Below are 24,704 nucleotides of genomic sequence, written 5' to 3'. Positions count from 1 at the left end.
GTAAACTGTTTGGGATGCAGTAAACTCACTTACACATCCGGGGACCCGCCCTATTTTGTTAACAACATATCTGTGAGAGCTAGACTAGTTATTATGATGTGTTATGATGTGTTCAGGCTCTATTCAGTAAAGATGAGTATTGGGCTGTGGTAAATTAGACCGTTATCATGATGTGTTCAAATGTAATCTTGTAAAATGTAGTTCTGGGTGAGAAACTTGAATAAATCCAGTTGTTAGAGGGAGATGTTTTCACAGCAATATAAAATAAATAACAGAGAGAATCATGAGCTGTTTAACTTTCTAACAGAAACCAGGATGACAACGTTCCTAAAAGAGTATATGATGAAGTACATGGGATTCCTTGTTTTACTGTTGTGGTATCACTGGTACTGGTATCCACTACTAAAGTTCTGGTATCATAGTATAGGCCTAAACGCTGAAATGTAAAATTTTGGTTGCACCGATGTAAAAAGTAAAAATGTGTGTGTGTCTGTGTGTGTGTGTTTGTGTTTGTGTTTGTGCTTGTGCTTGGGGCCTGATGACAGTGACAAATGGAAAACCCTTCAGGGCTCATTCTCTCTTTCTCTTCACCCTCAAATAGGATGGAGGTGTGCGTCTTTCTGTGTGTGTGTGTGTGTGTGTGTGTGTGTGTGTGTGTGTGTGTGTGTGTGTGTGTGTATGTGTGTGTGCGTGTGCCTGTGCATGTGCATGTGGAAGAGAGGTGCTGACATGTCTGGCCATTTAATCCCTTCCCTCGTTCATCCATCCCCTCCCCCTCTTTGCTTCTTTTTCTTTTCCTTGTCCGTCGTTCCATCCCTCTCTCCCTCCCTCTCTCTCTCCCTCTTTCCCATCCTCTCTCTCTCCCTCTCTCCCTCCCTCTCTCCCTCCTCCACTTTTTCGTTCCGTCCACATGACTGACGGTCTGTGAGAGAGATGGAGGAGAGAAACACACCCTAAGGCCCTTCTCTCCCTCTTTACAAATGACTCCTGGCTCTTTTTATTGGCTCTATTCATTTAGACACCCCTCTCCTTCTTTAACCCCCCCCTCCCCCCTCCATCTCCAATCATCCTCTTTCTCTGCTTCCCTTTTCCTTTCATCTCTGCCGAGTAAGAACAGATTTCACTTTGCTATTTGCATGATATTTCAAATCAAATCAGCTGCCTCTTTGACAAATATTGATTCCATTAATCAAATGTGAACAACTCTTTTTGTATAAAGCAGAATCTGCTGCCCGGTTTCCATTTGCAGCTTTTAGTTTCCTTTCCATTTACAGTCCAAGCTGAATGGTTAGAAGTGGATCATAATGATTTACTACTTCTGTACAACCATACGATCTGTTGCTCTTGTCTGGTACTGGCAGAGAGTGGAGAAAACAGAAGAATCTAATGCTACGATCACAGGGCTTAATGCTCAGTTAGCATTTTTTGCCCAGATCCGATCTTCCTGTCCGGACTGTTCACAATGTTTGAAGTGACTCATATATGACAACAGTGTGAGCGGATCTCAGCCCTGAAGCGCCTCATAAGCAGCCAATAACATCACACACACACACATGGAGGACTGCCAGGACTGCCGTCCGACGGCCCGTTGATCAGAGATACACAAGTTAAATAAACTAAAGTAAGACGCGTGACGTTAACACCGCCAATCAGCATGACCACACAATTTCTGATGTGATTTCATTAAATCAGAGTTCTGCTTTGTGAAACATGACATTTATCAGAAGAACTGAGTGAATTGTGAAAAGTCGATTTGATGAGTTAATTTTTATTTTAAATGGCTGACGAGGCAAAACTTCCTACTGTCGGAGCAAAACCTCCGTTGACATATTGTTACATTTAACGGAGACAAGCTTACCAGTAAACATCTACTCCTTCTAAAAGATAGTTTATGATTTCTTACGACTCCTTAAGAGACACTAACTCATACGGCGAACATGATTTAACATAATTTGGTATTCATGTTTAGCTCCATCTAAAGTGAATAAACTTAATACTTTTCTGTCACAACGATGCAGTTTATACATTTTTGTAACTGCTAATTTATTAAATCTACCACTACGTCTACTGAGTGAAACATGCTAATTTATTAAATCTACTACTACGTCTACTGAGTGAAACATGCTAATTTATTAAATCTACTACTACGTCTACTGAGTGAAACATGCTAATTTATTAAATCTACTACTACTACGTCTACTGAGTGAAACATGCTAATTTATTAAATCTACTACTACTACGTCTACTGAGTGAAACATGCCAATTTATTAAATCTACTACTACGTCTACTGAGTGAAACATGCCAATTTATTAAATCTACTACTACGTCTACTGAGTGAAACATGCCAATTTATTAAATCTACTACTACGTCTACTGAGTGAAACATGATAATTTATTAAATCTACTACTACTACGTCTACTGAGTGAAACATGCTAATTTATTAAATCTACAACTACGTCTACTGAGTGAAACATGCTAATTTATTAAATCTACTACTACGTCTACAGAGTGAAACATGCTAGTTTATTAAATCTACTACTCCGTCTACTGAGTCAAACATGTTAATTTATTAAATCTACTACTCCGTCTACTGAGTCAAACATGTTAATTTATTAAATCTACTACTACGTCTACTGAGTGAAACATGCTAATTTATTAAATCTACTACTCCGTCTACTGAGTGAAACATGACGCCGAATTTAGCAGAAGAACTCGGTAATATAGAAAAAGTCAAACAAACATAATCAGTTTTTGATTGATGGAGCGAGAGGTTCTTCTTCTGTAGTTTCAACGGACCGCTCCCACACACTGTAAGGTGAGTGATCTGTGCCTACGCAGTGAAGTATAACGTGGAAAAACACACATGAATTCCGATATGAGTGTTCTCACAGCGGTCGCATGGCCAGTGATCAGATATGTATCAGAGGGGACCACATCTGTAAGAGGCCCAGATGTGATTTCTGTCTCCACACTACTCTGAAACTATCAGATCTGTGGCACATAATCGTCACAAAATTGGATTTGGGCCTCATTTGCTTGTAATGTCAACATAGCCTCAGAGTAGGAGAACACATGAGAGTGGGAGAAATGAAAGGAAAGCATATATTAGAAGTACAAGCGATCTGGGAAAAGATGGAAGTCTTACCGTTTGTATAAGGGTTTGCCAGCTTTTTGTTGGTCATTACTCTGGCTGTGGCATTGTTGACCTGTCAGCAGACAGACAGAGGTTAGTGTGTGAGTAGATACACAAAAATACATACATAAACAAACAAGAAAACATATTGTATATAATATAACATATGCATATTGTAGATAATCCACATCACAACCACTCTCCATGCCGTGCTGGTATTTTATCATTTCAGTAAGTGAGGCTCCATGCGATGAGTCAAAGGTCTGATGTTGAAACACATTCAACATCATCAGAGAAAATAAGTGAGAGAAAATTCAAACAACATACAACATTTAAAAACAAGAATGAATGCACACAGACCCTGAAAAGTTACACAACATTTCAATGATTTCAATTAAAGGGATAGTTTGGATATTTTGCAGTGGGGTTGTATGAGGTACTTATCCATAGTGTACAACGTTTGGCACACCCCCAGTTTGCCCAGTTGCCGCACGGGAGCAATGTACAAGCAATTTACCGCTGTGGACGGGGACGTCAGCAAAACCTATTTTAGCCAAGTCTACGTTATATTTAGAATATTTTCGCTGAGCTGAGACAGCTTTACAGTCTATGTCTCTGACGGCGAAGTGAAACCATTATCTATACTCTCGCCAATGCACCAGACTCCATTGAAAAAAACAGTAATTTTACCTCACAGAACACGGGAGTTGCAGGTCTGCCCCTGCCTCAAGTCTGGTGGCTTGAGGCAGGGGCAAGCCACCTTTTCATGCTTCATGACGAAGCATGAAAAGGTGTATAAATGCCACCATAATGTGCAAGGAGTGTCTTTTGTACACCATGTATCCTGTACTGACTGCAATGTAAAAACATCCACGTATTTTGCTACGGTAAGAGTTAGTAACATAGTATCAAAAGTAAAGTGAGAAAGACCACTGATGGTGGGAGGGTGGGTAGGTGGGTGGGTCCAACAAACACCACACTTTTAACCAGGAGACCAGTGTAGGAGACCGTTGTTGACTGGTGTTTTGTTTTGTAAGTGACGTAAGTGATATTTGTCACATGTTTTTTGTTGATGTTTGTGACTTGTTTTCCGTAGTTGTTTCCGCACGTGTTTTACTTAGTTTACTTATTTATTTTAAGCCCAACCATGACAATTTTCCTCACCCTAACTGAGGGGTTTTCTTGCCTGAACCTAAGTTAGTGGTTTTCTTGCCTGAACATAACTGCGGACGTTTGCGTGGCATACAAATGACGCGCAAAAAGCAGCGTACAAATGACACCTGAAAATGCTAAAGTGCATACTCATGACACGTAGAATGTCCGTGTTATGTCGTGGTATTTATACGCCTTCCTGTGAGACCGGGTTGAGCGAGAGCATAGATGGATACAATGGCTTCCGTTCCCCGTCGGAAATGGCTGTCTCATAGCTGTCTAATGGCAAGGTAAACCGGCGAACATATTCTAAAAATAGCTATCTATACAGGTGTATAAAATCCGTTTTGCTGCTGTCCCCATCCACATCACTGTATTGCTTTGCTCCCGTGCTGGTACTCCTGTCTGTTTCTCCAAACCGGGGGTGTGCCAAGTGTTATACACTGACTTTGGATAAGTACCTCATACGACCCCACTTCAAAACACCCAAACTATCCCTTTAAGATCTTAAAAAGTAATGCTTGGACTCCAGTTTTGGAGATGTTCTTGTTTCACACTGTTATTTCTATCCAGAACAATGGCAGTAGTACAACCTACATCCATCCTGTCTGCTCTGATTGAAACACATTGGACTTTGCTGCAAACTGCTGGAATTCCCTCATTGTTCAGCATTGTACTGTACTGCACAGGACTTTCCCAGTGAGCCATATCTGAGCAATTTGCAGGTGAAAAGATGTCTGGGCTTGAGGTGAAAATGGGGCTACATTTGACTGAAAAGTGTCTTTGTCTTAAAGGTTGATGTGCGAAGCCGCAAAGTACAGTGAGGACTTCTACATTTTGCATTGCAATATGTTTTCATGTACAGCATGTACAGTTTGAGGGTTCTGCACAGTATCTTAGCTGTTCCTAGGATTGCCCTCTTCTGGACTGAGGCTTCAGTTGTCGGTCCTGGAATCTGCTGGGGCAACTCTCCCAGTTTGGGGGTCACAGCCCAGAGTGCTCCTACTACCACGAGGACCACGTCGGCTTTGACCTTCCACATCTGGTCCAGCTGTTCTTTCAACCCTTGATACTTCTCAACCTTTTCATGTTCCTTCTTCCTGATGTTGCTGTCAGCTAGTATCGCCACATCTATCACCGCTGCCCTCTTCTGCTGCTTGTCAACCACCACTATGTCCAATTAGTTAGCCAGCAGCTGCTTGTCAGTGTGGAATCTAAAGTCCCACAGGACCTTAGCCCTGTTGTTCTCAACCACCTTTGGTAGTATGTCCCATTGGGATTTGGGTACTTCTAGTTCATACTGGGTACAGATATTCCTGTACACTATCCCAGCCACTTGGTTGTGCCTCTCCATGTACGCTGATCCAGCTTGCATCTTACACCCTGCTACCATGTGCTTGACCATCTCAGGGGCATCTTTGCACAGCCTGTACCTTGGGTCTGATCTACTACGGTAGATCCTGGTCTAATCTACTATGGTAGATCCTGGTCTGATCTACTATGGTAGTTCCTGGTCTGATCTACTATGGTAGACCCTGGTCTGATCTACTATGGTAGTTTCTTAGCCTCTATGGCCCTTGTGCTTTGGGCCTGTTCTTGTGCTGCCATGATTAGAGCTTCTGTGCTGTCTGCCAGTCCATCGTTTTCCAGCCATTGGTAGGTCTTCTTGATATCAGCCAATTCCTCTATCTGACGGTGGTACATGCCATGCAGGGGCTTGTCCTTCCATGTTGTCTGCTCCTCTTCCTCTTTACTATCATCGGGTTTCTGCTGTCTGAGGTATTCACTTAGCAGCTCATCATTTGGGGCCATCTTCTTGATGTACTCCTGGATTTTCGACGTTTCATGGACAGTGGCTCTGACGCTTGCTAGTCCTCGGCCTCCCTCTTTCTGCTTAGTGTATAGCCTTAGGGTGCTGGACTTGGGTTGAAACCCTCCATTCATGGTAAGGAGCTTTCTTGTCTTGATATCTGTGGCTTCTATCTCCTCCTTTGGCCAGCTTATGATCCCAGCTGGGTATCTGATGACTGGCAGTGCGTACATGTTGATGGCTCGGACCTTGTTTTTACCATTCAGCTGACTTCTCAGGACTTGCCTTACTCTCTGGAGGTATTTGGCTGTGGTTGACTTCTTTGCGGCCTCCTCATGGTTTCCATTAGCCTGTGGAATCCCAAAGTACTTGTAGCTGTCCTGGATACCTCCTATGTTGCCCTCTGGTAGTTCAACCCGTTCAGTTCTGTTCAGCTTGCCTCTCTTTGATACCATCCGACCACATTTGTCCTATCCAAATTACGTCCCTATGTCGTTGCTGTAGATCCTGGTGGTGTGGATCAGTGAGTCGATTTCTCACTCATTCCTGGCGTACAGCTTGATGTCATCCATGTAGAGCAGGTGGCTGATTGTTACCCCTCTTCGGAATCGGTATCCATTGCCACTTTTGTGATGATCTGACTGAGGGGGTTGAGGCCTATGCAGAACAGCAGTGGGGACAGAGTATCTCCTTGGTATATGCCACACTTGATGTTAACTTGGGCAATCGGCTTTGAATTGGCCTCTAGGGTCATCTTCCACAGTCCGGTGGCCGGTTCCACAGTGGGTTGGTGGCCAGGTGTGTCTAACGGTCCCTCCTCCCTGGTGCTGGGAGACTACCTCACAGGTCTGCCTCCAGAGCTGGCGCTCACTCTGTCTCTTCCCCGCCGCTGGGACAATTCATCAAATTCAGTGCCCCCTATCGCTATTTTCCAAGCTACTGTAGCTAGCGTCTGTAGTGTCTGTTGACACATTAGTATCTGCAACAGCCTTAAGATTCCTCTATTAAATGAACACTGAGTTAAAATGGAAAAATGGAAACAGGAAAAAAAAGGTGAACAGACAGATGGAAAGATGGGGGAAATTTCACTCCCCGTGCAAGATGGTGACATCAAAATACAACAGGAGCTGCTATGGTTTGAGGACAACACGTTTTAACAAAGTGTAAGGTAAACTGTCACATCACTGATCTAACTCAAATCAAAACCACTGTGACCTGATGCACATGCCACAAACACATGACAGAATCCATCATGAGCAAAGTAGAATTCACCGTTTGTGTCAAAAAACACTGCAACACACTCACACACACCACTGAATAGGTCTGTGTTCTCTTTGTCACACACACTTACGGATCAGGGCTCAGCATGCAGCGTTCAAGGTGCAGCAGGCAGGAGAGAGGAAATGGATGGAGGAAGAGAAGGAAGGGAGGGAGTATTGCAGAAAATGCCAGGCAGGCAGAGAAAAGGAAGAGAGAGTCGGGGGATGAGTAAAAAAAAGAAGAGGGGGGCAAGAGGTAAGGAGAGACAGGAAAAGGAAGGCACCTCTATTTTGCGTCCCTCTACGATTGTACCATTTAGTTTCTCCCGTGCACGGTCAGCATCTGCACTTGTTTCAAATGTTACAAACCCAAAGCCCTGCGGTGGCCAGGAGGTGGGGTGGAAAATCAAGCAACAAAGGAAGGATGTCCAGAAATAAATTGATGAAACAAATGGGGAAAAGAAGAGAGAGGAAAAAGACACAAAGCACAGATGAGAGAGCTGCAGGTCAGGAGGAGGTCTAGATCTAGAAGCAGAGGCCACAGAGACGTCGGGCTGGTTAGACAAACATGAGAAACAGAGCTGGAGTTACAGTAAGGAAAGCTGGGAACACAGGACATCAAACCACAGACAAGAGCTCCGATTAAATTACCACCTCATCATCATTGTGTGTGTGTGTGTTTCTATTCTCTGCTCCATCCCAGACAAACAACTGGACCACTCATGAATTAGCAGATGGAATGAAAGCCTTCACACACACAATGGAGTTTGGGATGTGCATATATCTGTGTGTGTGTGTGTGTGTGTGTGTGTGTGTGTGTGTGTGTGTGTGTGTGTTTGCTGTAGGATGTGGTTGCTCTGCTGGTGTGCAGAGGAGGCCCTGTGGGAGAGCAGATAAGTGCCATACAATTACAATCTCCACGGCATCAGTCAGCCGTGACTCTGAGCCCCAGGATGCAGCTCGCTCATGAGGCCCTCCCTGTCTGTGTCTCAGACATGGGCCTGGAGATGCAGCTCACTCAAACATTCCATATGCGGTAAAACATGCCTCCAAACCCTAAACTGCTAAGCCTCATCTATCCATGTCAATGAGCTTAAAGCAGGCAGAGAGTGAGAGCTGAAGAATCATCTCTGTCTGTGTGAAGGGCTTTATGTTAAATGTTCCATTCTACCTGATCACTGTTGTTGAACTTTATCAGGAATTTGCAAAGAGACATATTAGAGCCATGGGCACCTGTTTAATCACAGTTAGTCCTTTGGACCCATAAAGCAGGAATACAGTTGTGTTACTTGTGTAGCCTATTGACATCTACATTATTTGTACAGCATAGAGTGCTGCAGGGATGACTTAATTTTGTAGGCCGACCAGGAAGTTAGCATCGCCATGGTTCCCTTGACAAAAAGCCAATGGGATTGTTCCATTGGGTTTTGGATTTTTGCAGAAAGTAAACTCTGTGGCAAACACAAGTTTATGATACATACACGTTTTGTTCAGCAAGATAATCTCCACTAATGAACACCACTTTATGATTTTTGAAGTGTGAATGCAATCAGCAGAAGTAACAGGCTAACGTTAGGCTGTAAAGGAACTACACCACGGTCGCTTGACTTTACGTCACCACCAGTAAGCTAAAGGCAGACTAGTGTTCAGCGTGATGCCGTTTAGTAGTCTCATTTAGCCACTTGTTAGCAACCGCCTTTAAGACACGTAAAAGCTTCAAAATTCACGAGTGGGATATTTATTGATGTGTTTTACGTCTTAGAACAAAACATTAAAATATTTTAAAGGAATAGTTCGGGTGTATGTATAGTGGGGTTGTATGAGGTTCTTATCCATCGTAGGTGTATTACTTACAGTAGATGATGGTTGGTGTGCGCCCAGCTTAGAGAAGTAGACAGGAGCACTGACACCGGAGCAAAGCAACACAGTGCTGGGGAGGGGGGCAGCAGTACTATGTATTTTAGCCACCTAAGAGAAAGGCTCACCTAAAAAAATCTAAATCCGTTTAAGTGTACTCTATATTTAGAATATTTTCCAACAGGGAACTGAACTGAAAGTGAAACGTATCTCTTCTGTTTTTGTCATCTGAGCCTGCTGACTTTGGAGAGAACATAGATACGTTTCACTTTTAGTTCAGTTTTTCATCGGAAAGGCGAAAGAAAGGGCTGTCTGACGGCAAGATAAAGAGGTGAAAACATTCTAAATATAACCTACACTCAAAAACATATTGAATTTTGTTTTAGGTGAGCCTTTCTTTGAGGTAGCTAAAATGTGTTTTTCTGCCGTCCCCGTCCACATCACTGTATTGCTTTGTTCCGGTGTTGGTGCTCCTCTCTGTTTCCTCAAACTGGGGGTGTGCCTGTAGGTAATAGTACCCCGACATCCGAACTATCCCTTTATGCTTGTGTTAACCACAGACCTTATTAAGGCTTCTAACCAAAAATGCATTGAAAAAACTCATTTACTTCGAGACGAGGGATCTGGAAGTGCAAAAAATTTAACTTTTTGGACGTTTTGGACTCATTCCTGCAGCACTATATATGGAACGTGATTTAACTTGTAACTTTAACTTATATTGCTTTATTATATATTGACAATCTTAGCTCAAGGTCAAAACACTTACTAGCTTAAGCTTTCAACTGTCTTCACCAGCATATGGAGTTTGCTCATTTTGTCATGAGACAGTAGCTGTTCAAATTTTGGTGATTCTGAGCACTTTTGACTTCTTGTCCATTTTGGCTTTAAAGTTAACTTTGGCTTTTAAGTACATTCTGCGTGTCAGTAGAACTCATTTTAGTTTTTTTGCGTGTTTTTTCACACAATGTTGTTACCGTGAACCGGTCATGGTTATGTTTAGGCAACAAAACCACTTAAAACATCATGGTTGGGCTTAAAATAAAAACGTATGCTCAGTAAAATACTTATAAAAACAATCTAACATAAGAACGGAAAACACATCACAAACCTTACTAACGTTCACTAACGTAGCTTCAAAATGATTCAACAACACTTTGGGACATGAACAGTGGACTCGAACACCTGTCTCCTGGTTAAAAAATCCTGTGTTTGTTGGACCCATTCACCTCCCCTCCCACCCATCGTAAGCAGTCTTTCTCACTTTTTATTCTACACCACGAGCTAGCTTGTGCTGGTGTAGTGCAAGCTAGTATAGTATATTCATGCGGATGCGTTTACATTGCAGTCAGTACAGACTACATAGCATGAAATGACACACCAAACAACCAGCCCGTTCTCATTCCCAGTGCGTTACATACCGAGGCTTTGTCACGGCTGTCGGCTGTCGTAGAAGTTTTAAGCCTAACCATGTATTTCTTTCCTAAACCTAACTATAGTGGTTTTGTTGCATAATCCTAAAGTGACGGTTTTGATGCCAAAAATAAATTGACACTAAGGGGAATGACACACCTGGTATTAACATGCGTCCTCAGTGATCGGATCACAAGTGGACAGCTCTAATTACAGATGTGAACACACTCAAGACACATTGAGGACGCATTAAGATCGGATCTTTCAGACCACATTCAGAGGTGGTCTGGGCCACATATGGTCACATTCTTTTAGCAGTGTGTAGTGAATGTGTGTAGTGAATGCGTCCTGGGCCACATTAAGAACCACCTACTCTACTGATGTCCAGCTGGGATCCGCTGAATCACCGCGCCCCTCAGGTGAATAAACAGGCAGACACGGGTGCTTGTCAGCCAGGGAACGGCCTCTGTGCTCTACTGTATGTAGACTAGGCACGCAAAGTGCATTATTATCATACTGTCGGAGATGTATTGGTGTTTTTGTTCCACTGCTTTGCGCGGAGCTGACACCCGCCCGCCCACCTGTTCTCTGTCCTCCTCGCACTCTGGAGCTCTGTGCACTGCTGTTGTCTGGTAAAAACAGCGCTGCCGGCACCGCCCCCGGGGACGGCCGGTACAATAACCTTTTATTTTGATATTAATACAATGTACAGCAATTAACGAATACATAATATATATATAACGGCTGCTGTATTAGCCGTGTGTTTACTACGTGTTTATTTTCATATGGGGCGGGGAAGTGAGATCGGATCACAAGTGGCCACTGAAGACGCATGTAGAGACGCATTCTAATGCCAGGTGTGAACAGACGTACTTAAAGCTGTCCACTTGTGATCGGATCACTGAGGACGCATCTTAATACCAGGTGTGAACAGAACAGGCAGTATGTGACATGTTGGGATGACGGCCTTGACTTACATATTGCCATGTCATTCATATGCCATTTGGTGAGACCGAGCTCCTATATGAGTTATAATAATTCTGCAATAAGTCATTTAAACTAATCAACATTTTGATCATGTTTTCTTTGCCTTCTTAAAAATTCACATGGCTCTTTCCTGATTTACCATCACAGTGTTTAAAAGAAAACTACTGTTTATAACGAGTTGGGTTTTATTTTTTGTTGCTCCAGCCATTGATTATATCAGTTACTTTAACAATGTACTCACCAGGTAAATTGCTGAGATGTCAGAACATAGCAACATCAATAAAAATAGGTCAGGAGGGGTCAAGAAACACAAGCAGTTAGATAATCAGAGAGGCTAAAAAAAATTGTTGTAAAATACCTTAAAGTTTAGTTCAGGAGCAAAAGCTACTTGGTTAGGAGGGAATGATCATGGTTCAGGTTAAACATAGATTACAGTAGTTATTTTATATAGAGGCTTGGTAGTTGCATCACATATCTATCAATCACAAATGAATCAATTTAAGAGGTGTATTGAAGGATTGCATGCATGCAAATAATGACGAAGAGAATAATGGAAAGAGATATGTTCTGTGTTGCTAAGATACGCAAATCTTATTTCATGTACTACAGTGCATGTTTTATTTTGCTCTTGTCTTGCACTACAACCAAAGTACAAATTGTATGGAATTTTTTATTGGACTTCATTAGTTGTCATTCACAGAAGACAATCCGCAGCAGATCTGTAGAAACAATCTGTACATATGAGGTCCATTTACTAGCTACGCCACAAGGTGGCGCAAAGACTGTCATGCCTTCCCTGACTCGTCCAAAACTGGCACCAGAGGGGTACCTAGAGTGTATTTGACGAGTTGGGAGTGAGAATGTGTTGGATGGTAGACACTGTACAGGGGACAATGTATGGACTCATAGCTGGGTGAAGTTGAGAACTGTCAAACGGAAATTAATTCTGGTGATTTAAATTATTACGAGATGTTTCAAAACCCCTGAGGACCACTGGAACACCTTGCAGAACCAGTTACCAGTGTTCTGGTGTAATGCTTTATCCATTTCATTATAACTTGGTCTAAATGTTCTCACGTAATCTTGCCCTTATTCCCCTTTGAATTATAAAAACAGTGCTGCCAACAAGTGTGGTCCCTGCCTGCTCTCACTACTCCTGGCCTGCTTTGTCATTGTTGAGTTATGGCGTGGAGGCAGAGAATGAACTCCATTTAATATGCCTGGCAGACACACCTGTTGGACAAGCAGCCAGTCCTTTTTTTCCTTATGTATCCCGGGCCAGTCGTTGCCCTGTAATTGCTTCTCCAGATAATATGTGCGAACAGCACCCAGCGACGTGTTCTCTTATGCATATGCAGGATTCACTGCCTTCCTCTGGGCATAAATAACACATAGGCCTGCCCTTGAGAGGGAGAGCAGATAAAACATATATTTAAAAGAGTGAGGTGGGAGAAAAATTAATCCCTTCTGATATTTTGTTACGACTTTTAGATGTTCACAGCTCTTTGCTCTGATGCAGAGTGTCTGCTGTCTTTTCTTTTTCATGTGTAAATAATTAGTGTCCTAGGGAACGGGACATAACTGAATGTAAACAAGACCTCATAACCTTTGTTTAACTAGGAAGTCACAATTCAGATTAAAACCTCAATTAGACCTATTAAATGTCAAAGTGTTTTCAGAAGGAAACATTAGTTGGCTTCCTAAAAGAGGAGGGAGCTGATGTCCTTCCCCGTGTTACCTTTTAATGATCATGCTAAATCACAATCACAAGCTGGGTATCCTATGGACTAATAACCTCTAATACACATTTGTTAATAGATTATGCCGTTAAATAACCAGTAATCACTGCATAACAATTACATTAGTTTCTTGTTACTTCCTGCTGGCATAAACATACTGTATAAAACATTTTTAAAATATCAAGATATACAGTATAGATGGGTGATGAAAGGAAAAGTGATTTATCAAATTAGGATGCACCAATAAGTAAAGACTTAAAGTGGAAGTGAAACAGTCAACCAACTTAAGCTGGTTCATTAAATGGATTTTCACTCTAATGAACAATTACAAACAAACATGACACATGTCAGCATTTAAGAGAAAAAAGAAAGAAATTTAAAATACGATACTTGTTAATTACTACCTACTTACCATGAACTTTACATACCTGCCAAATGAAGTGTTACCAAAAAATCTGTGCAATAAATGAACGATTAAATACATAAATGGAATCCAGAATTTAGGACAATACGACAGAAAGTGTTTTTTTTTGGTGAAATATAATTTCAAATTCTTCGATTTTACAATGTTATTAAACAATTTTTGTATCTGATGTAAGTTCAGATATTTATATTTGTTTGCTTATGTTTGAAGGTCCCATATCATGCTCATTTTCAGGTTCATACTTGTATTTTGTGTTTCTACTAGAACATGTTTACATGCTGTAATGTTAAAAAAAAACTTATTTTCCTCATACTGTCAGCCTGAATATACCTGTATTTACCCTCTGTCTGAAACGCTCCGTTTTAGTGCATTTTAACATTGCAACAGAATTGGGTTGCTAGGCAACAACTTTTGTCCATCTGTACTTCCTGTCAGCTGATGACATTCACATACACTGCAACCCGGAATAAACTGGGACACATTTAGAATGTTTACATTTAAAACTGCATTAAGGGTCTAAATATTGTATATTTGTGACATCATAAACGGACAGAAATCCTGACAACTTGTTTCAAATGCAGAGTTTCTGTATACAGTCTGTGTGTATTTCCCTGTGGATTTAGTGTTTCAATACTTTCACAGTATTTATATTGGACTTAAGCCTGCTTCATAATAAAAAAACATGAAAATCTCACTTTTTTACAATATGGGACCTTTAACTCTTGATTGTGTTTTATCATGTAACTACATTTCACGACTTGTCACAGTTATTATTTGTCTAACCCTCTAAACAGGGCACTTCTGCATAGTTAGCTTGCTCTCAGTGAGTTTCCACTGTATGAATGAAATCAGTCAATAAATCAACCAACAAATGAGCAAATGAGCCTCTTCAGCTCTACAGTTAGTAGGTGAAGCTATTGAGCAACAACTAACCTCTGTAAGAAGTCGAAGTTTGTGTGGTGCAACCCCTTTTAATTTAAATTTAAATTTAAATTTAAATCTCCACTTAAACTTAAATAAACACATCCATTACAACTAGGTTAAGCTTGAACTTACAAACAACTGGTGCAATTGGCTCAAGAGGAGGAAATGTAAAAGATTGTAACTGTAATATAGTACTGAATCTGGTGATATAAATGAGCAAAATATATATTTATTAATATGGAAATGACACAGTAATGTTTTGATTTGAAATCAGTTTCACCGTATCAGTGCGTAATGAGATTTAAAACTATCCTGGGTGGAGGTGGGTAGAGAATATTCACATACAATTTATTCAGCTCAACAGGCAAGACAGCCATGTGTTTGCAAACTGTGTGAATCCTACTGCCAGCGTTAAGATAAGTGTAGATTCATTGTATGTCACAATGCATGGCAGGCCTGTAAGGGATAAAAGCTGCCTGCAGGCAAGTGTCACTGATTCGGGTTGGTAATTCCTATTAGATAGAAGGAAAGAGAGCTGTGAAGACAGTGAGAGGAGTGGAGGACTGAAAGAGAAGAGGAGGGCAGGAGGACAAACACAGTTGGCTAGAAAATCATATGTGTGTGAGAGAGTGTGCATGAATGTGTGGTTACGGTGCACTTACCTTGGAGCCTCGCTCGTTAAAAATAATCTCCACGTCTAAAATCTTGCCAAATTGCTGTGGAAGACAGAGAGGGAGGAGGAGGAGGGCAGAGGATGAAGAGAAAAGAAGGAAGGGGGAGGAAATAATTAGAACATGGTGACCTGCGCTGTTCTCTCATACGCTAAAATAAAAAAACACTAAAAAGGTCAAGCAGTCAATGCTCCAAATTAACAAACTCCTCTTCACCCGACAATGAGATTAATAAAATATCCATTTACTCTTAATGCTGTTTAATGCTGTGTTTGCTCTGTCGTGGTAATGAAGTGGTGTGTGTGTGTGTATTGGGGACTAGGGCCATGCAGCGTTAATGAACATTGCGGTGGTGGATGCGGACGCTATAGCAGCACAACGCCTCACTGCACACCGCTGATCTTAATGATGCCCATCATCTTGCTTTTCCTCTCCCCACTCTCAAAAAAAAAAGAACCAAGCTGGAGTGTGTTTAGTGGAGGCAAAGGCCCTCTCATTAAAGCTGCAGTAGGTAGAAACGGAGCAAATAGGATTAAAACAAGTTATTGTTATAAAACGGTCACTATATCCTGACAGTAATGCATGAGACAGATAATCTGAAGAAAAACATGTGTTCTCCGGTGCTCCTAACAGCATCTGCAAGATTTCCCGGCCCGGAGAAAAACAACCAATCAGAGCTGATCTGGAGTCTGCCGTCCAGCTGCCGTCTATGAGAACCGGCTGTCAATCACTCACAAACTCTGACCAAGCGGTCAAACTAGGCAGTGCTGATCAAATATGAATCAATATTCGTTACGTTAGTGCCTATTTCTCTCCTCAGATGTTCTCAGAATCATCTTGTAGTGTACTGTTTAGCTGTAAAATGAGAAAGTTTGTGACCCGGCAGCCATGTTAAGATCAGCTGAGGAAATACCAAGCATCGCCCACCAGCCATAGCACAGCCAATAGGAACGCTCTCTCTCTGAAATGACCTGTGATTGGTCAAAGTCTCTTGTCACGGGTGAGATTTTCTAAAACTTGAAAACAGAGCCATGAGGAGGAGCAGAAGTCTAATTTTCACTCCGAACACTTGAATTACAATATGCTGAAAGGTTATTATGGAATTTTTGCCCAAAGATACCAAAAATATACTGACTACTGAAGCTTTAACGGGTAATTACCCGCCAAATCCCTCTCTCTCTCTCTCTCTCTCTCTCCCTCTCTCGTCTAACCATGCATTTGGTGCCTATAGGTTCTTTTCTGATCCAGCTTCTAGTGGTCTTGATTGGCTCCATGTTTCATTCTAATTGGCTTATTACTGTAAATTGAGACTTGGTGCAAGCGGCCATGCCATCCAGCTCATTGATGTTGGTGGTGTGGCTCCAGCAGCTACTGTGGGGACAAGTCCCCTTTTTAACCTTATCATGGGCTTGAATGTACAGTAGAGATATGGGAATACAAGCAAATAGGATTGGACCTGTGCAGTATATCAGGCTGATTTATGGGCCTCTTATCACACATGACTGGTCAGCATGCTCTACCTCTGACACCTTAAAGGTTACTCTCTAACAACATCCAACACCCATCTTTATATCAGATGTTTGACCAAAAAAGACTATTTTGCTAGGCGTGACTTTTACTGGCTGTAAATCCGACATTTAAAATAGCCCAACATGAGACAGAGCCTATTGAACACCATCATGGTTGCTCCGTCAATTGGGAAAAGTCAAGCTGCTACAGTTGACAAGTACTTTAAAGGACCAGTGTGTAGCAATTAGGGGATCTATTTGCAGAAACGGAATATAATATTAATAAATATGGCTGCTTTTGCGTATAATCCCCTGAGAATAAGAACCATTGTGTTTTTGTTACGTTAGAATGAGTCGTTTATATCTACATTGGGAGCGGGTCATCTTCACGGAGTCCTCCATGCTGCAATGTTTCTACAGTAGCCCAGACACACCGCATAAACTAGGGTGACAAACGCTCACAGAGAGCCCCAAACTGGCCTTAAAGGAACAGTGTGTTGGATCTTGCGGTATCTAGCGGTGAGGTGGCAGATTGTGATCAACTGAAGTTTCTCCTGTGTGCCAAGCGTGTAGAAGAACTACGGTGCAACGCGAAAATGCGAATGGCCCTCTCTAGGGTAGGTAGATATTTTGGAGCAGAGCCAGTGTGTAGAGTGTTGTCCGTTCTGGGCTACTGTAGAAACATGGTGGTGCAACATGGAGGACTCCATGTAGAGGACCGGCTCCCTATGTAGATATAAACTGCTTATTCTAAGGTAACAAAAACACAGTGATTCTTATTTTCAGGTGATTATATACAGAAACATACTTATTAATATTGTATTCCATTTCTGCCAATAAATCCTCCTAATTGCTACACACTGGTCCTTTAAGGAAAAGATCATGGTTTCATGGTTCAAATAAGTACGTTTGTTGCATAACTTAAGTTATGTACGTAAGTTAAGTATGTTACTTACGTGACATAAGTTAAGTGCGTTGCGTGAGTTAACTTATACATACTGTATATTGGTTTCATGAGGGACATAAACAGCAGTCTCCTGGGTGAAAAATTTGTGTTTGTTTGACCCATCCATTCTCACCAACCTCCTCCCTACGCGGACGGAGTGAATGGACGGCCGGAGCAGTTGCTATAGTGTCTAATATTGCTGCGGATGGATTTACATTGGAGTTAGTTGAAAGTCCAGTGCGTCTCATACAGAGAGGGTATAAAGGGTACCTTGTGCATCGGTATCGGATGCCGAGGTGCCTGACAAACTGATAATATCTACACATGTCAAATGTCTGTGGGCTTTTATAGTTAAAGTTACTTCTCTTCCTGTTCATTCTCCCTTTCTCCTTCCTTTCATCTTCTGTTTCCAGTGTCACTCTCAGATACTAGTCTTTTAGCCACACTGCTAATATAATTTAATTACCTGAGGTCTTAGGTTTCTTTACTTATTTGTTTTAAAAAGGAGAAAAAGAAGATTAAATATTTTTTGATAATGGAAACAAAGTTGGGCCTTTTTTTTATTTTGAATGAAAATCAATGATTTACAATTTAGTTTTTCCTTTCTGTTTTTAAAAGGAGAGATGTACAGACACTTGTAGACAGACAATAATAACACTAAGAAAATGATGACATCATTTGTAGTATATTTGATTTCCAAATGAATTAATATCAGTGTAAAATAGCAACTATTTCCAGCTTCTGTATAAATAAATAGATCAGTGGAAACCTGTACTGTTGGAGCAGCTGGAATGAACTCATGGCTATGTGAAGCAGCACTAACCTTGCCAGGCAGTATGATAATGCTCAGCCTTGTGCTCCCCATAACTAGACCTTGAATCAAGTAGTTTATTTCAATAAATAAATAAACATGGAGCAGGCAGCAGAGCAAAGGCAAGGTCACAGCACCAGCCCTGAAGATGAAGGAAGTCCTCCAGCACCAACACACATGTTGCATATACATACAGCATGTTACACATTTATGTTGCAGAACTACCACAATCTATTTCTGCCTTTAAATTGAATAAATGAACATATTCTGATCCCGCCTGGTCTTGTAAAAATGACGTTCCCATACAACAAAACTGCATTATCAATTACATTTCGAGGGAAACATATTTTCATCATCGTCATCGGCGTTTTGCGTCCCAGTAGCAGTCTCAACTGATTGCCCAAATGGAACTGTTAGCCTCTGCAGAGGGGTAGTCAATAGAGACTAAAGCACTACAGCCTGCATAGTATCTCATGGACGATGCTCTCTCCTGTCTTCTGCCGCTTAGCCCGGAGGACAGACGTAGTTATGAAGCTTTGGTAGGGACTCTTCAGAGGTGGTTTGGACAGTGATAACAGTCTGAGCTCCTGCGTAATGGACTGAGTAATTGGTGCCGAAAATCTGGGGAGCCACTGCGGGCATTGGCCAACGACATAGAGAGCCAGACGCTACGGGCGAATGCACACATGCCCCCCAGGTACAGAGCAAGCTGGCACGGGACCAGTAGAGTCCTCCTCCCCACCGAATTGCATGTCCAGGTACAGCTGCAGCATCCACAGTCTTTGCAGGCGGCCTTGGAGATGGCTGTGGAGAGGGAACATTTTTGGGGTGTGGCTGCTGGAAACAGTCAAAGGGAGGGCCCACCTGCTGTCATGGCTGCAGCAGTGAGCTCCTTCGAGGAAGAGAGGCCAACATGGGGTAACCAAGAAGGATTCATACCTCCTGCCCCGCATTGACGATTTGCTGGACCTGGTCTTGAGGTCCTCCTTATTCTCCTCCCTGGTCCTCCAAAGTGGGTATTACCAGGTACCTCTTGCCTTGGAGGCCAGACCCAAAATAGCCTTTTGCACTGGGCGGGGGCTGTGGCAGTTCAAGGTCCTCAGCTTTCGCAAGGTTGATGGACAAGGTGCTGGCTGGTACCCCCCGTCAGCAGTGCTTGTTTTACCTGGATGACATCCTGGTGCATGGCAGCTCCTTCAAGGCTGCCCTGGGATCCCTATGGTTGATGCTGGAAAGGATCAGAGCAGCTGGCCTGAAGCTGCAGCCAGAGAAGTGCCACTTTATGCAGAGTGAGGTATCTTTTTTTGGGGCATCAGATAAGGGGTGGAGGGATGAGGGCATTGGCACCCTGCAGGCTGTTGCAAACTGGCCAACCGCCACCAACCAGAAGTAGCTGAAGAGCTTCTTAGTCCTGGCCTCATACTACAGAAGGTCTGTACAGAGTTTTGCCTGCGCTGCTGCACCCCTGTTTCAGCTGCTACAGAAGAACAGAGACTTTGTGTGGACTGAGCAGTCTCAGAGGGCATTCAGCAGTCTTTGGCATGCCCTAAGTGAGGCCCTGGTGCTTGCCCTAGCTGACCCCACCTTGCCCTTAACCCTGGACACAAGCGCTAGCGGCCTGGGAGTGCTTTCCCAGGTGGGACCTGAGGGGGAGCGAGTGGTAGCGTATTTCAGCCGAGTGTTCAACAACAAAAGAGACCCGTGAGAGAGCTGTGTGGAGTGTGTGTGTGTGTGTGTGTGTGTGGAGGACAACTGTGCTGCAGTTTGACAGGTGGAGGAGTTAGGAGCAGGATGTGGACCTACAGCAGTGGCTACCATGGAAAGAGGTGGCAGTGTCCTCCAAAGCAACCATGGGGCTGTGATCTCGGTTTGGGGCTCTGCGTCTGTGTCAGGGCGTGCTTCAGTGGGCGTGGAAGGAGCCAGCAATGGGGGAGGAGAGGCTGCAGGTGGTGGTCCGCAAGGACCTGCGGGAGGTGGTGCTTGGAGCAATGCATGGAGCCATGCATGGAGCCACAGGATCTGGGCATTTTGCCGTTTTGACGGCACTTAAGGGTCCCCCTGGTTGTTCCCATGCTTCGCTCCAACAGTTTCGAGTGGGGGCCCCAATGGAAAGATGGCAGTGGGATCCACTACTTTACTCAGGCATGGGTAACTGCTATGTCCTCTCCGCCATAGACCAGGAGATGGAGACAATTGTGGAGGCCCTGGTTGTTCCGCCAATTTGGAGTCCCGGAGACCATACACAGCGACCAGGGGAGAAACTTTGAGTCCTGGGTGTTTGCCTCCATGTGTGACGACTAAGTTTACACAAGACTCGCACCACGCACTTGTGGCCCCAGAGTGACGGCCTTGTGGAAAGATTCCTTCACACCATGGGCCAGCAGCTGGCCATCTTCACTTCTCCAACAACCATCTACCCTGGCGTGTCGCTCCGCAGTAGGAGACCTCATCCTGTACGCCTGCCCCTCTCATGCTGGGAAGGGAGCTCCGCACCTCAGCAGATTTGGCGTTTGGTCGGGCACCTGATTCCCCAGTCACTCCCCCAGGTCCTGAGTATGCCAGGAGGCTTCAGGACCACCTCGAGTCAGCCCATGTTTTTGCCAGAGTGCCAGCTTGAGATAAAAACGGAACTGTAATGTGAGGGCACAGGGGAGGCACTTTCAGGGTGGAGAGCTGGTCTAGGTCTACAGCCCCCTGTGGAAAAAGGGTCGGCGTCCAAAGTTTGACAGCCAGTGGACAGGTCCCTGCAGACTATTGGAAAGGGTGGGAGAGGTCATCTACAGGGTACAGATGTCTCCCAAGGGGAGGAAAATGGTGCTCCATAGAGACAAATCTTACAGAGGGGGCTCTTGCCCACATGCACCGGGGACGCTGCCATCTTCCCTGTGGTAGCGCCGGGGGCTCCAGTGGCTGTGTTCCCTGTGTTTTCTCGACACAGTTTTTGGTGTGGTTCAATAAACCAGTTAATACAAGATCTTTACTCTTGCCTTCGACTTGTACTATTTGTTTCCCTCAAAACATAATTGTTGCAGTTTAGTTGTATGGGAACGTTATTTTGTAGGCGACAGGGTTGCCTGATCAGAGTCAAAGGAAACTCCCCCCACCGCCCCGTGGAAGGCTGCGTTTACAGTGTACTTTGTGTGTATGTGCGTGTCAAAAGAGAATGGTGAATCATGAAAAAGAGGACAGGGTTTGGTTGAGTGTAAAAGGGGTGTGAACTGCACAAAATACATTTTAATAAGTCAATAAGATGTTTTTCAAAGTGATTACTTCTATATTTATGAATGAGGGTGAATGACATGTATGATTACAGTGGATTAACCACACTATGTATGTACTAAAGGCAGACACCTCACTGCCCTATTGTCATTTTCTGTAACAATGTCTTCTGCTTTAGCAGGTTTAGAGTTTCAAGTCATCAACAGCAGTAAGAGAAGGTTAACTGGTCAGTATTCATAAACCACCTCATTGTCTGATTACTAACCTTGTCCAACATGCTGTCTGTGGAATATTTGCAATATTTGAAGTGATGAATTATATACAACTAACTACATTTACTTGAATACTGTATTTAAGTACAATTTTACTTGTACTTTACATCAGTATTTCCATTTTATACTACTTTAATACCATGTAATCTACATGTCGGAGGGCATTTTTACACCACTACTTTTTTTTTTACATTTTGTCATTGTTATTTGTTACTTTGCAGATTAACATTTCATCATCTATATCAGTTTTTAAAATATGATGCATCATGCAACATTTGCTCCACCTCAACCAGCTATAATATTAAAATTCTGCTTGCATGTTAATGCATCGGTACAGAAATACATGATACTACCCTCATTAATATAAATGGGGTGGACTAAATATTAGAAAAAAACTCTCAGTATCACATTTTAGAATTCATCAGCAGCTCCAAAAATTACGGTAAAGTTGACTCTACACAAAAATGTAACATTCATGAATATAGGATTCACTGCGGTCTGTAGGTCAGACTCCATTACTTTTCTCTAGGTGGAATTAATTAACCAACCATGTTTCCTAGAACTTCAGTTTATATATATTAAAGAGTTTTTCCAATTACATTCTTGTGACAGTTGTAATCTGTACCTGAATTATGCTCTTGTGTTTCTGAGCAAATGAAGCGCTACATTTACGTCAGCTGATCAGCTGATTCTAAAGTGAAACGTAATGCACGGGACACAAACAGCGGTCTCCTGGATGAAAGCCTTGTGTTTGTTGGACCCATCCACCTCCCCTCCCACCCGCCATCCCCGTGTGTCTCTTTCGTTCTTTATAATACGTCGCCAACAATTTCCCTGAGCGTTTACTGCTGCTGCGAATGGGATTACATTGTAGTTAATGGACAGCCCGGCGTGTCTCCGCAGTGGTCAAACGCTGACGGCCGTGACAAATGGGAATGAGAACGGGTTGGTTCATATCCAGATTTCCGTCTCTGGTTAGGGTTAAATATACTTTGGTTACAGTTAGGTAGAAATTGAGGTTAAACACATCGTGGCCTTTTTCTATGTTAAACCACGATGACTAAAACCAGACCGTGATGTTTCTCTAACCACAGACATTTGCTGGGAGTGCTAAACGTAACCATAAGAAAGTCACTACAAGTGGATATTGTATTGCAAGATCAGATTTTTGGTTGAAAACAAATAAAATAGGTTGTTGGTGTTATTTTAGTGATACACTCCATATCAACATTGTTGTGACAGATATGATAATTAACATTTCATTATTATGTTAAAGGTCCCATATTGTAAAAAGTGAGATTTTCAGGTATTTTACATTATAAAGCAGGTTTAAGTGTTTTATAAATACTGTTAAACTATCAAAACGCTCAATATACGGAGAAATACACAAAGCCCGTATTCAGAAATTGTGCATTTGAAACAAGCCGTCAGGATTTCTGTCCATTTGTGATGTCACAAATATACAATATTTAGACCATTACGCGGTTTTAAACGTCAACATTCTAAATGTGTCCCAGTTTATTCCTGTTGAAGTGCACGTAAATGGCATCAGCTGACAGGAAGTAAACATGGTCCCAAACTGTTGCCTAGCAACACAATTCCGTTGAAATGCACTAAAACAGAGCATTTCAGACACAGGGTAAATACAGATATATTCAAGCAGACAGTATGATGAAAATAAAGGGTTTTTGAACATTACAGCATGTAAACATGTTCTAGTAGAAACATAAAATACAAGTATGAACCTGAAAATGAGCATGATATGGGACCTTTAACAGAAAATGTAGGTTAGGTTAGGCTTACTTCTAAACTTATTTGTTGTTGCAAATTAGTTTATAATTTCTAGGAGACATGGTTGAATAAACTGACAACTGAGTGGATTTGTAGTGCTTGTAAATGTGACTTTCACTCTCTGAAAGAGAGCTTTGTTAAGTTTCATGAGTAAAGTTCTACCAGCTGGACTATGCTTACTGTAAATGTGTAAAAGACCTGTATCATTTTCTTCACAAAATCCTAAATTTGTTAATATGAGTAAAACTTTTTCCTGATGGGGTGAGATGAAGCATGTACCATCACTTGAATTTCTACAATCATGTATTAGCAGTATCAAAAAAAAAATCATAGAATCGTTTCATCAATTTTCTTTTTTAGGATTGTGTAATCATTTAACTCAATGTACTCATTCATATAAATACTACTAAGATAAATGAATTAAAATTAAAAAAATTTCCAGTGCATGTGTGTGAGAAGTCATTTGATCAGTGGGTGTGTCCTTCAGATCAGATCATTAAGAATCGTGGCAAATGAAAGTGCTCCTCCACTCAACCTAATGAGTGGGATGAAAGCTACCCTTAATTGTTGTCCACAATGGCTGCGTTATTTCATTAGAACTAATTACCCTGTCAGCCATGCTAGCAGTAAGGCAGGCCAACACACCACACACACACACATTAATACTAATGCACACAAATACAGCCCTGGTTAGCACAAATTCAATAGTCTTGATCAATGAGCTGATGAACAAGAAACAAGGAGGTGATATAGTGGTGAGGAAGTTGTCCACTGGTTTTTGTCTTCTAT

At 42.3% G+C, this 24,704-nt stretch overlaps 1 protein-coding gene across 10 annotated transcripts in view; it reads right to left on the bottom strand.

The window, feature by feature from the left end:
- Nucleotides 1–24,704, bottom strand: part of rbfox3a (RNA binding fox-1 homolog 3a) — a 417,847-nt gene that overhangs the window by 53,962 nt on the left and 339,181 nt on the right. For 8 of the 10 annotated variants that reach the window (XM_074620482.1, XM_074620479.1, XM_074620475.1 and 5 more), the window contains 3 exons: nucleotides 15,360–15,413; nucleotides 7,641–7,733; nucleotides 3,148–3,208 (listed from right to left, as the gene is read on the bottom strand). In XM_074620482.1, coding sequence (XP_074476583.1) covers nucleotides 3,148–3,208; nucleotides 7,641–7,733; nucleotides 15,360–15,413 — 208 coding nt within the window. The remainder of the gene's footprint in view (nucleotides 1–3,147; nucleotides 3,209–7,640; nucleotides 7,734–15,359; nucleotides 15,414–24,704) is intronic. The other 2 variants (XM_074620481.1, XM_074620477.1) reach the window with 1 other exon arrangement.

Source organism: Sebastes fasciatus, chromosome 20, assembly GCF_043250625.1.
Source record: "Sebastes fasciatus isolate fSebFas1 chromosome 20, fSebFas1.pri, whole genome shotgun sequence".
Taxonomy (NCBI): Eukaryota; Metazoa; Chordata; class Actinopteri; order Perciformes; family Sebastidae; genus Sebastes; species Sebastes fasciatus.
The sequence above is the reverse complement of the archived record's forward strand: the minus strand, read 5'-3'. Positions and strand labels throughout refer to the sequence as shown.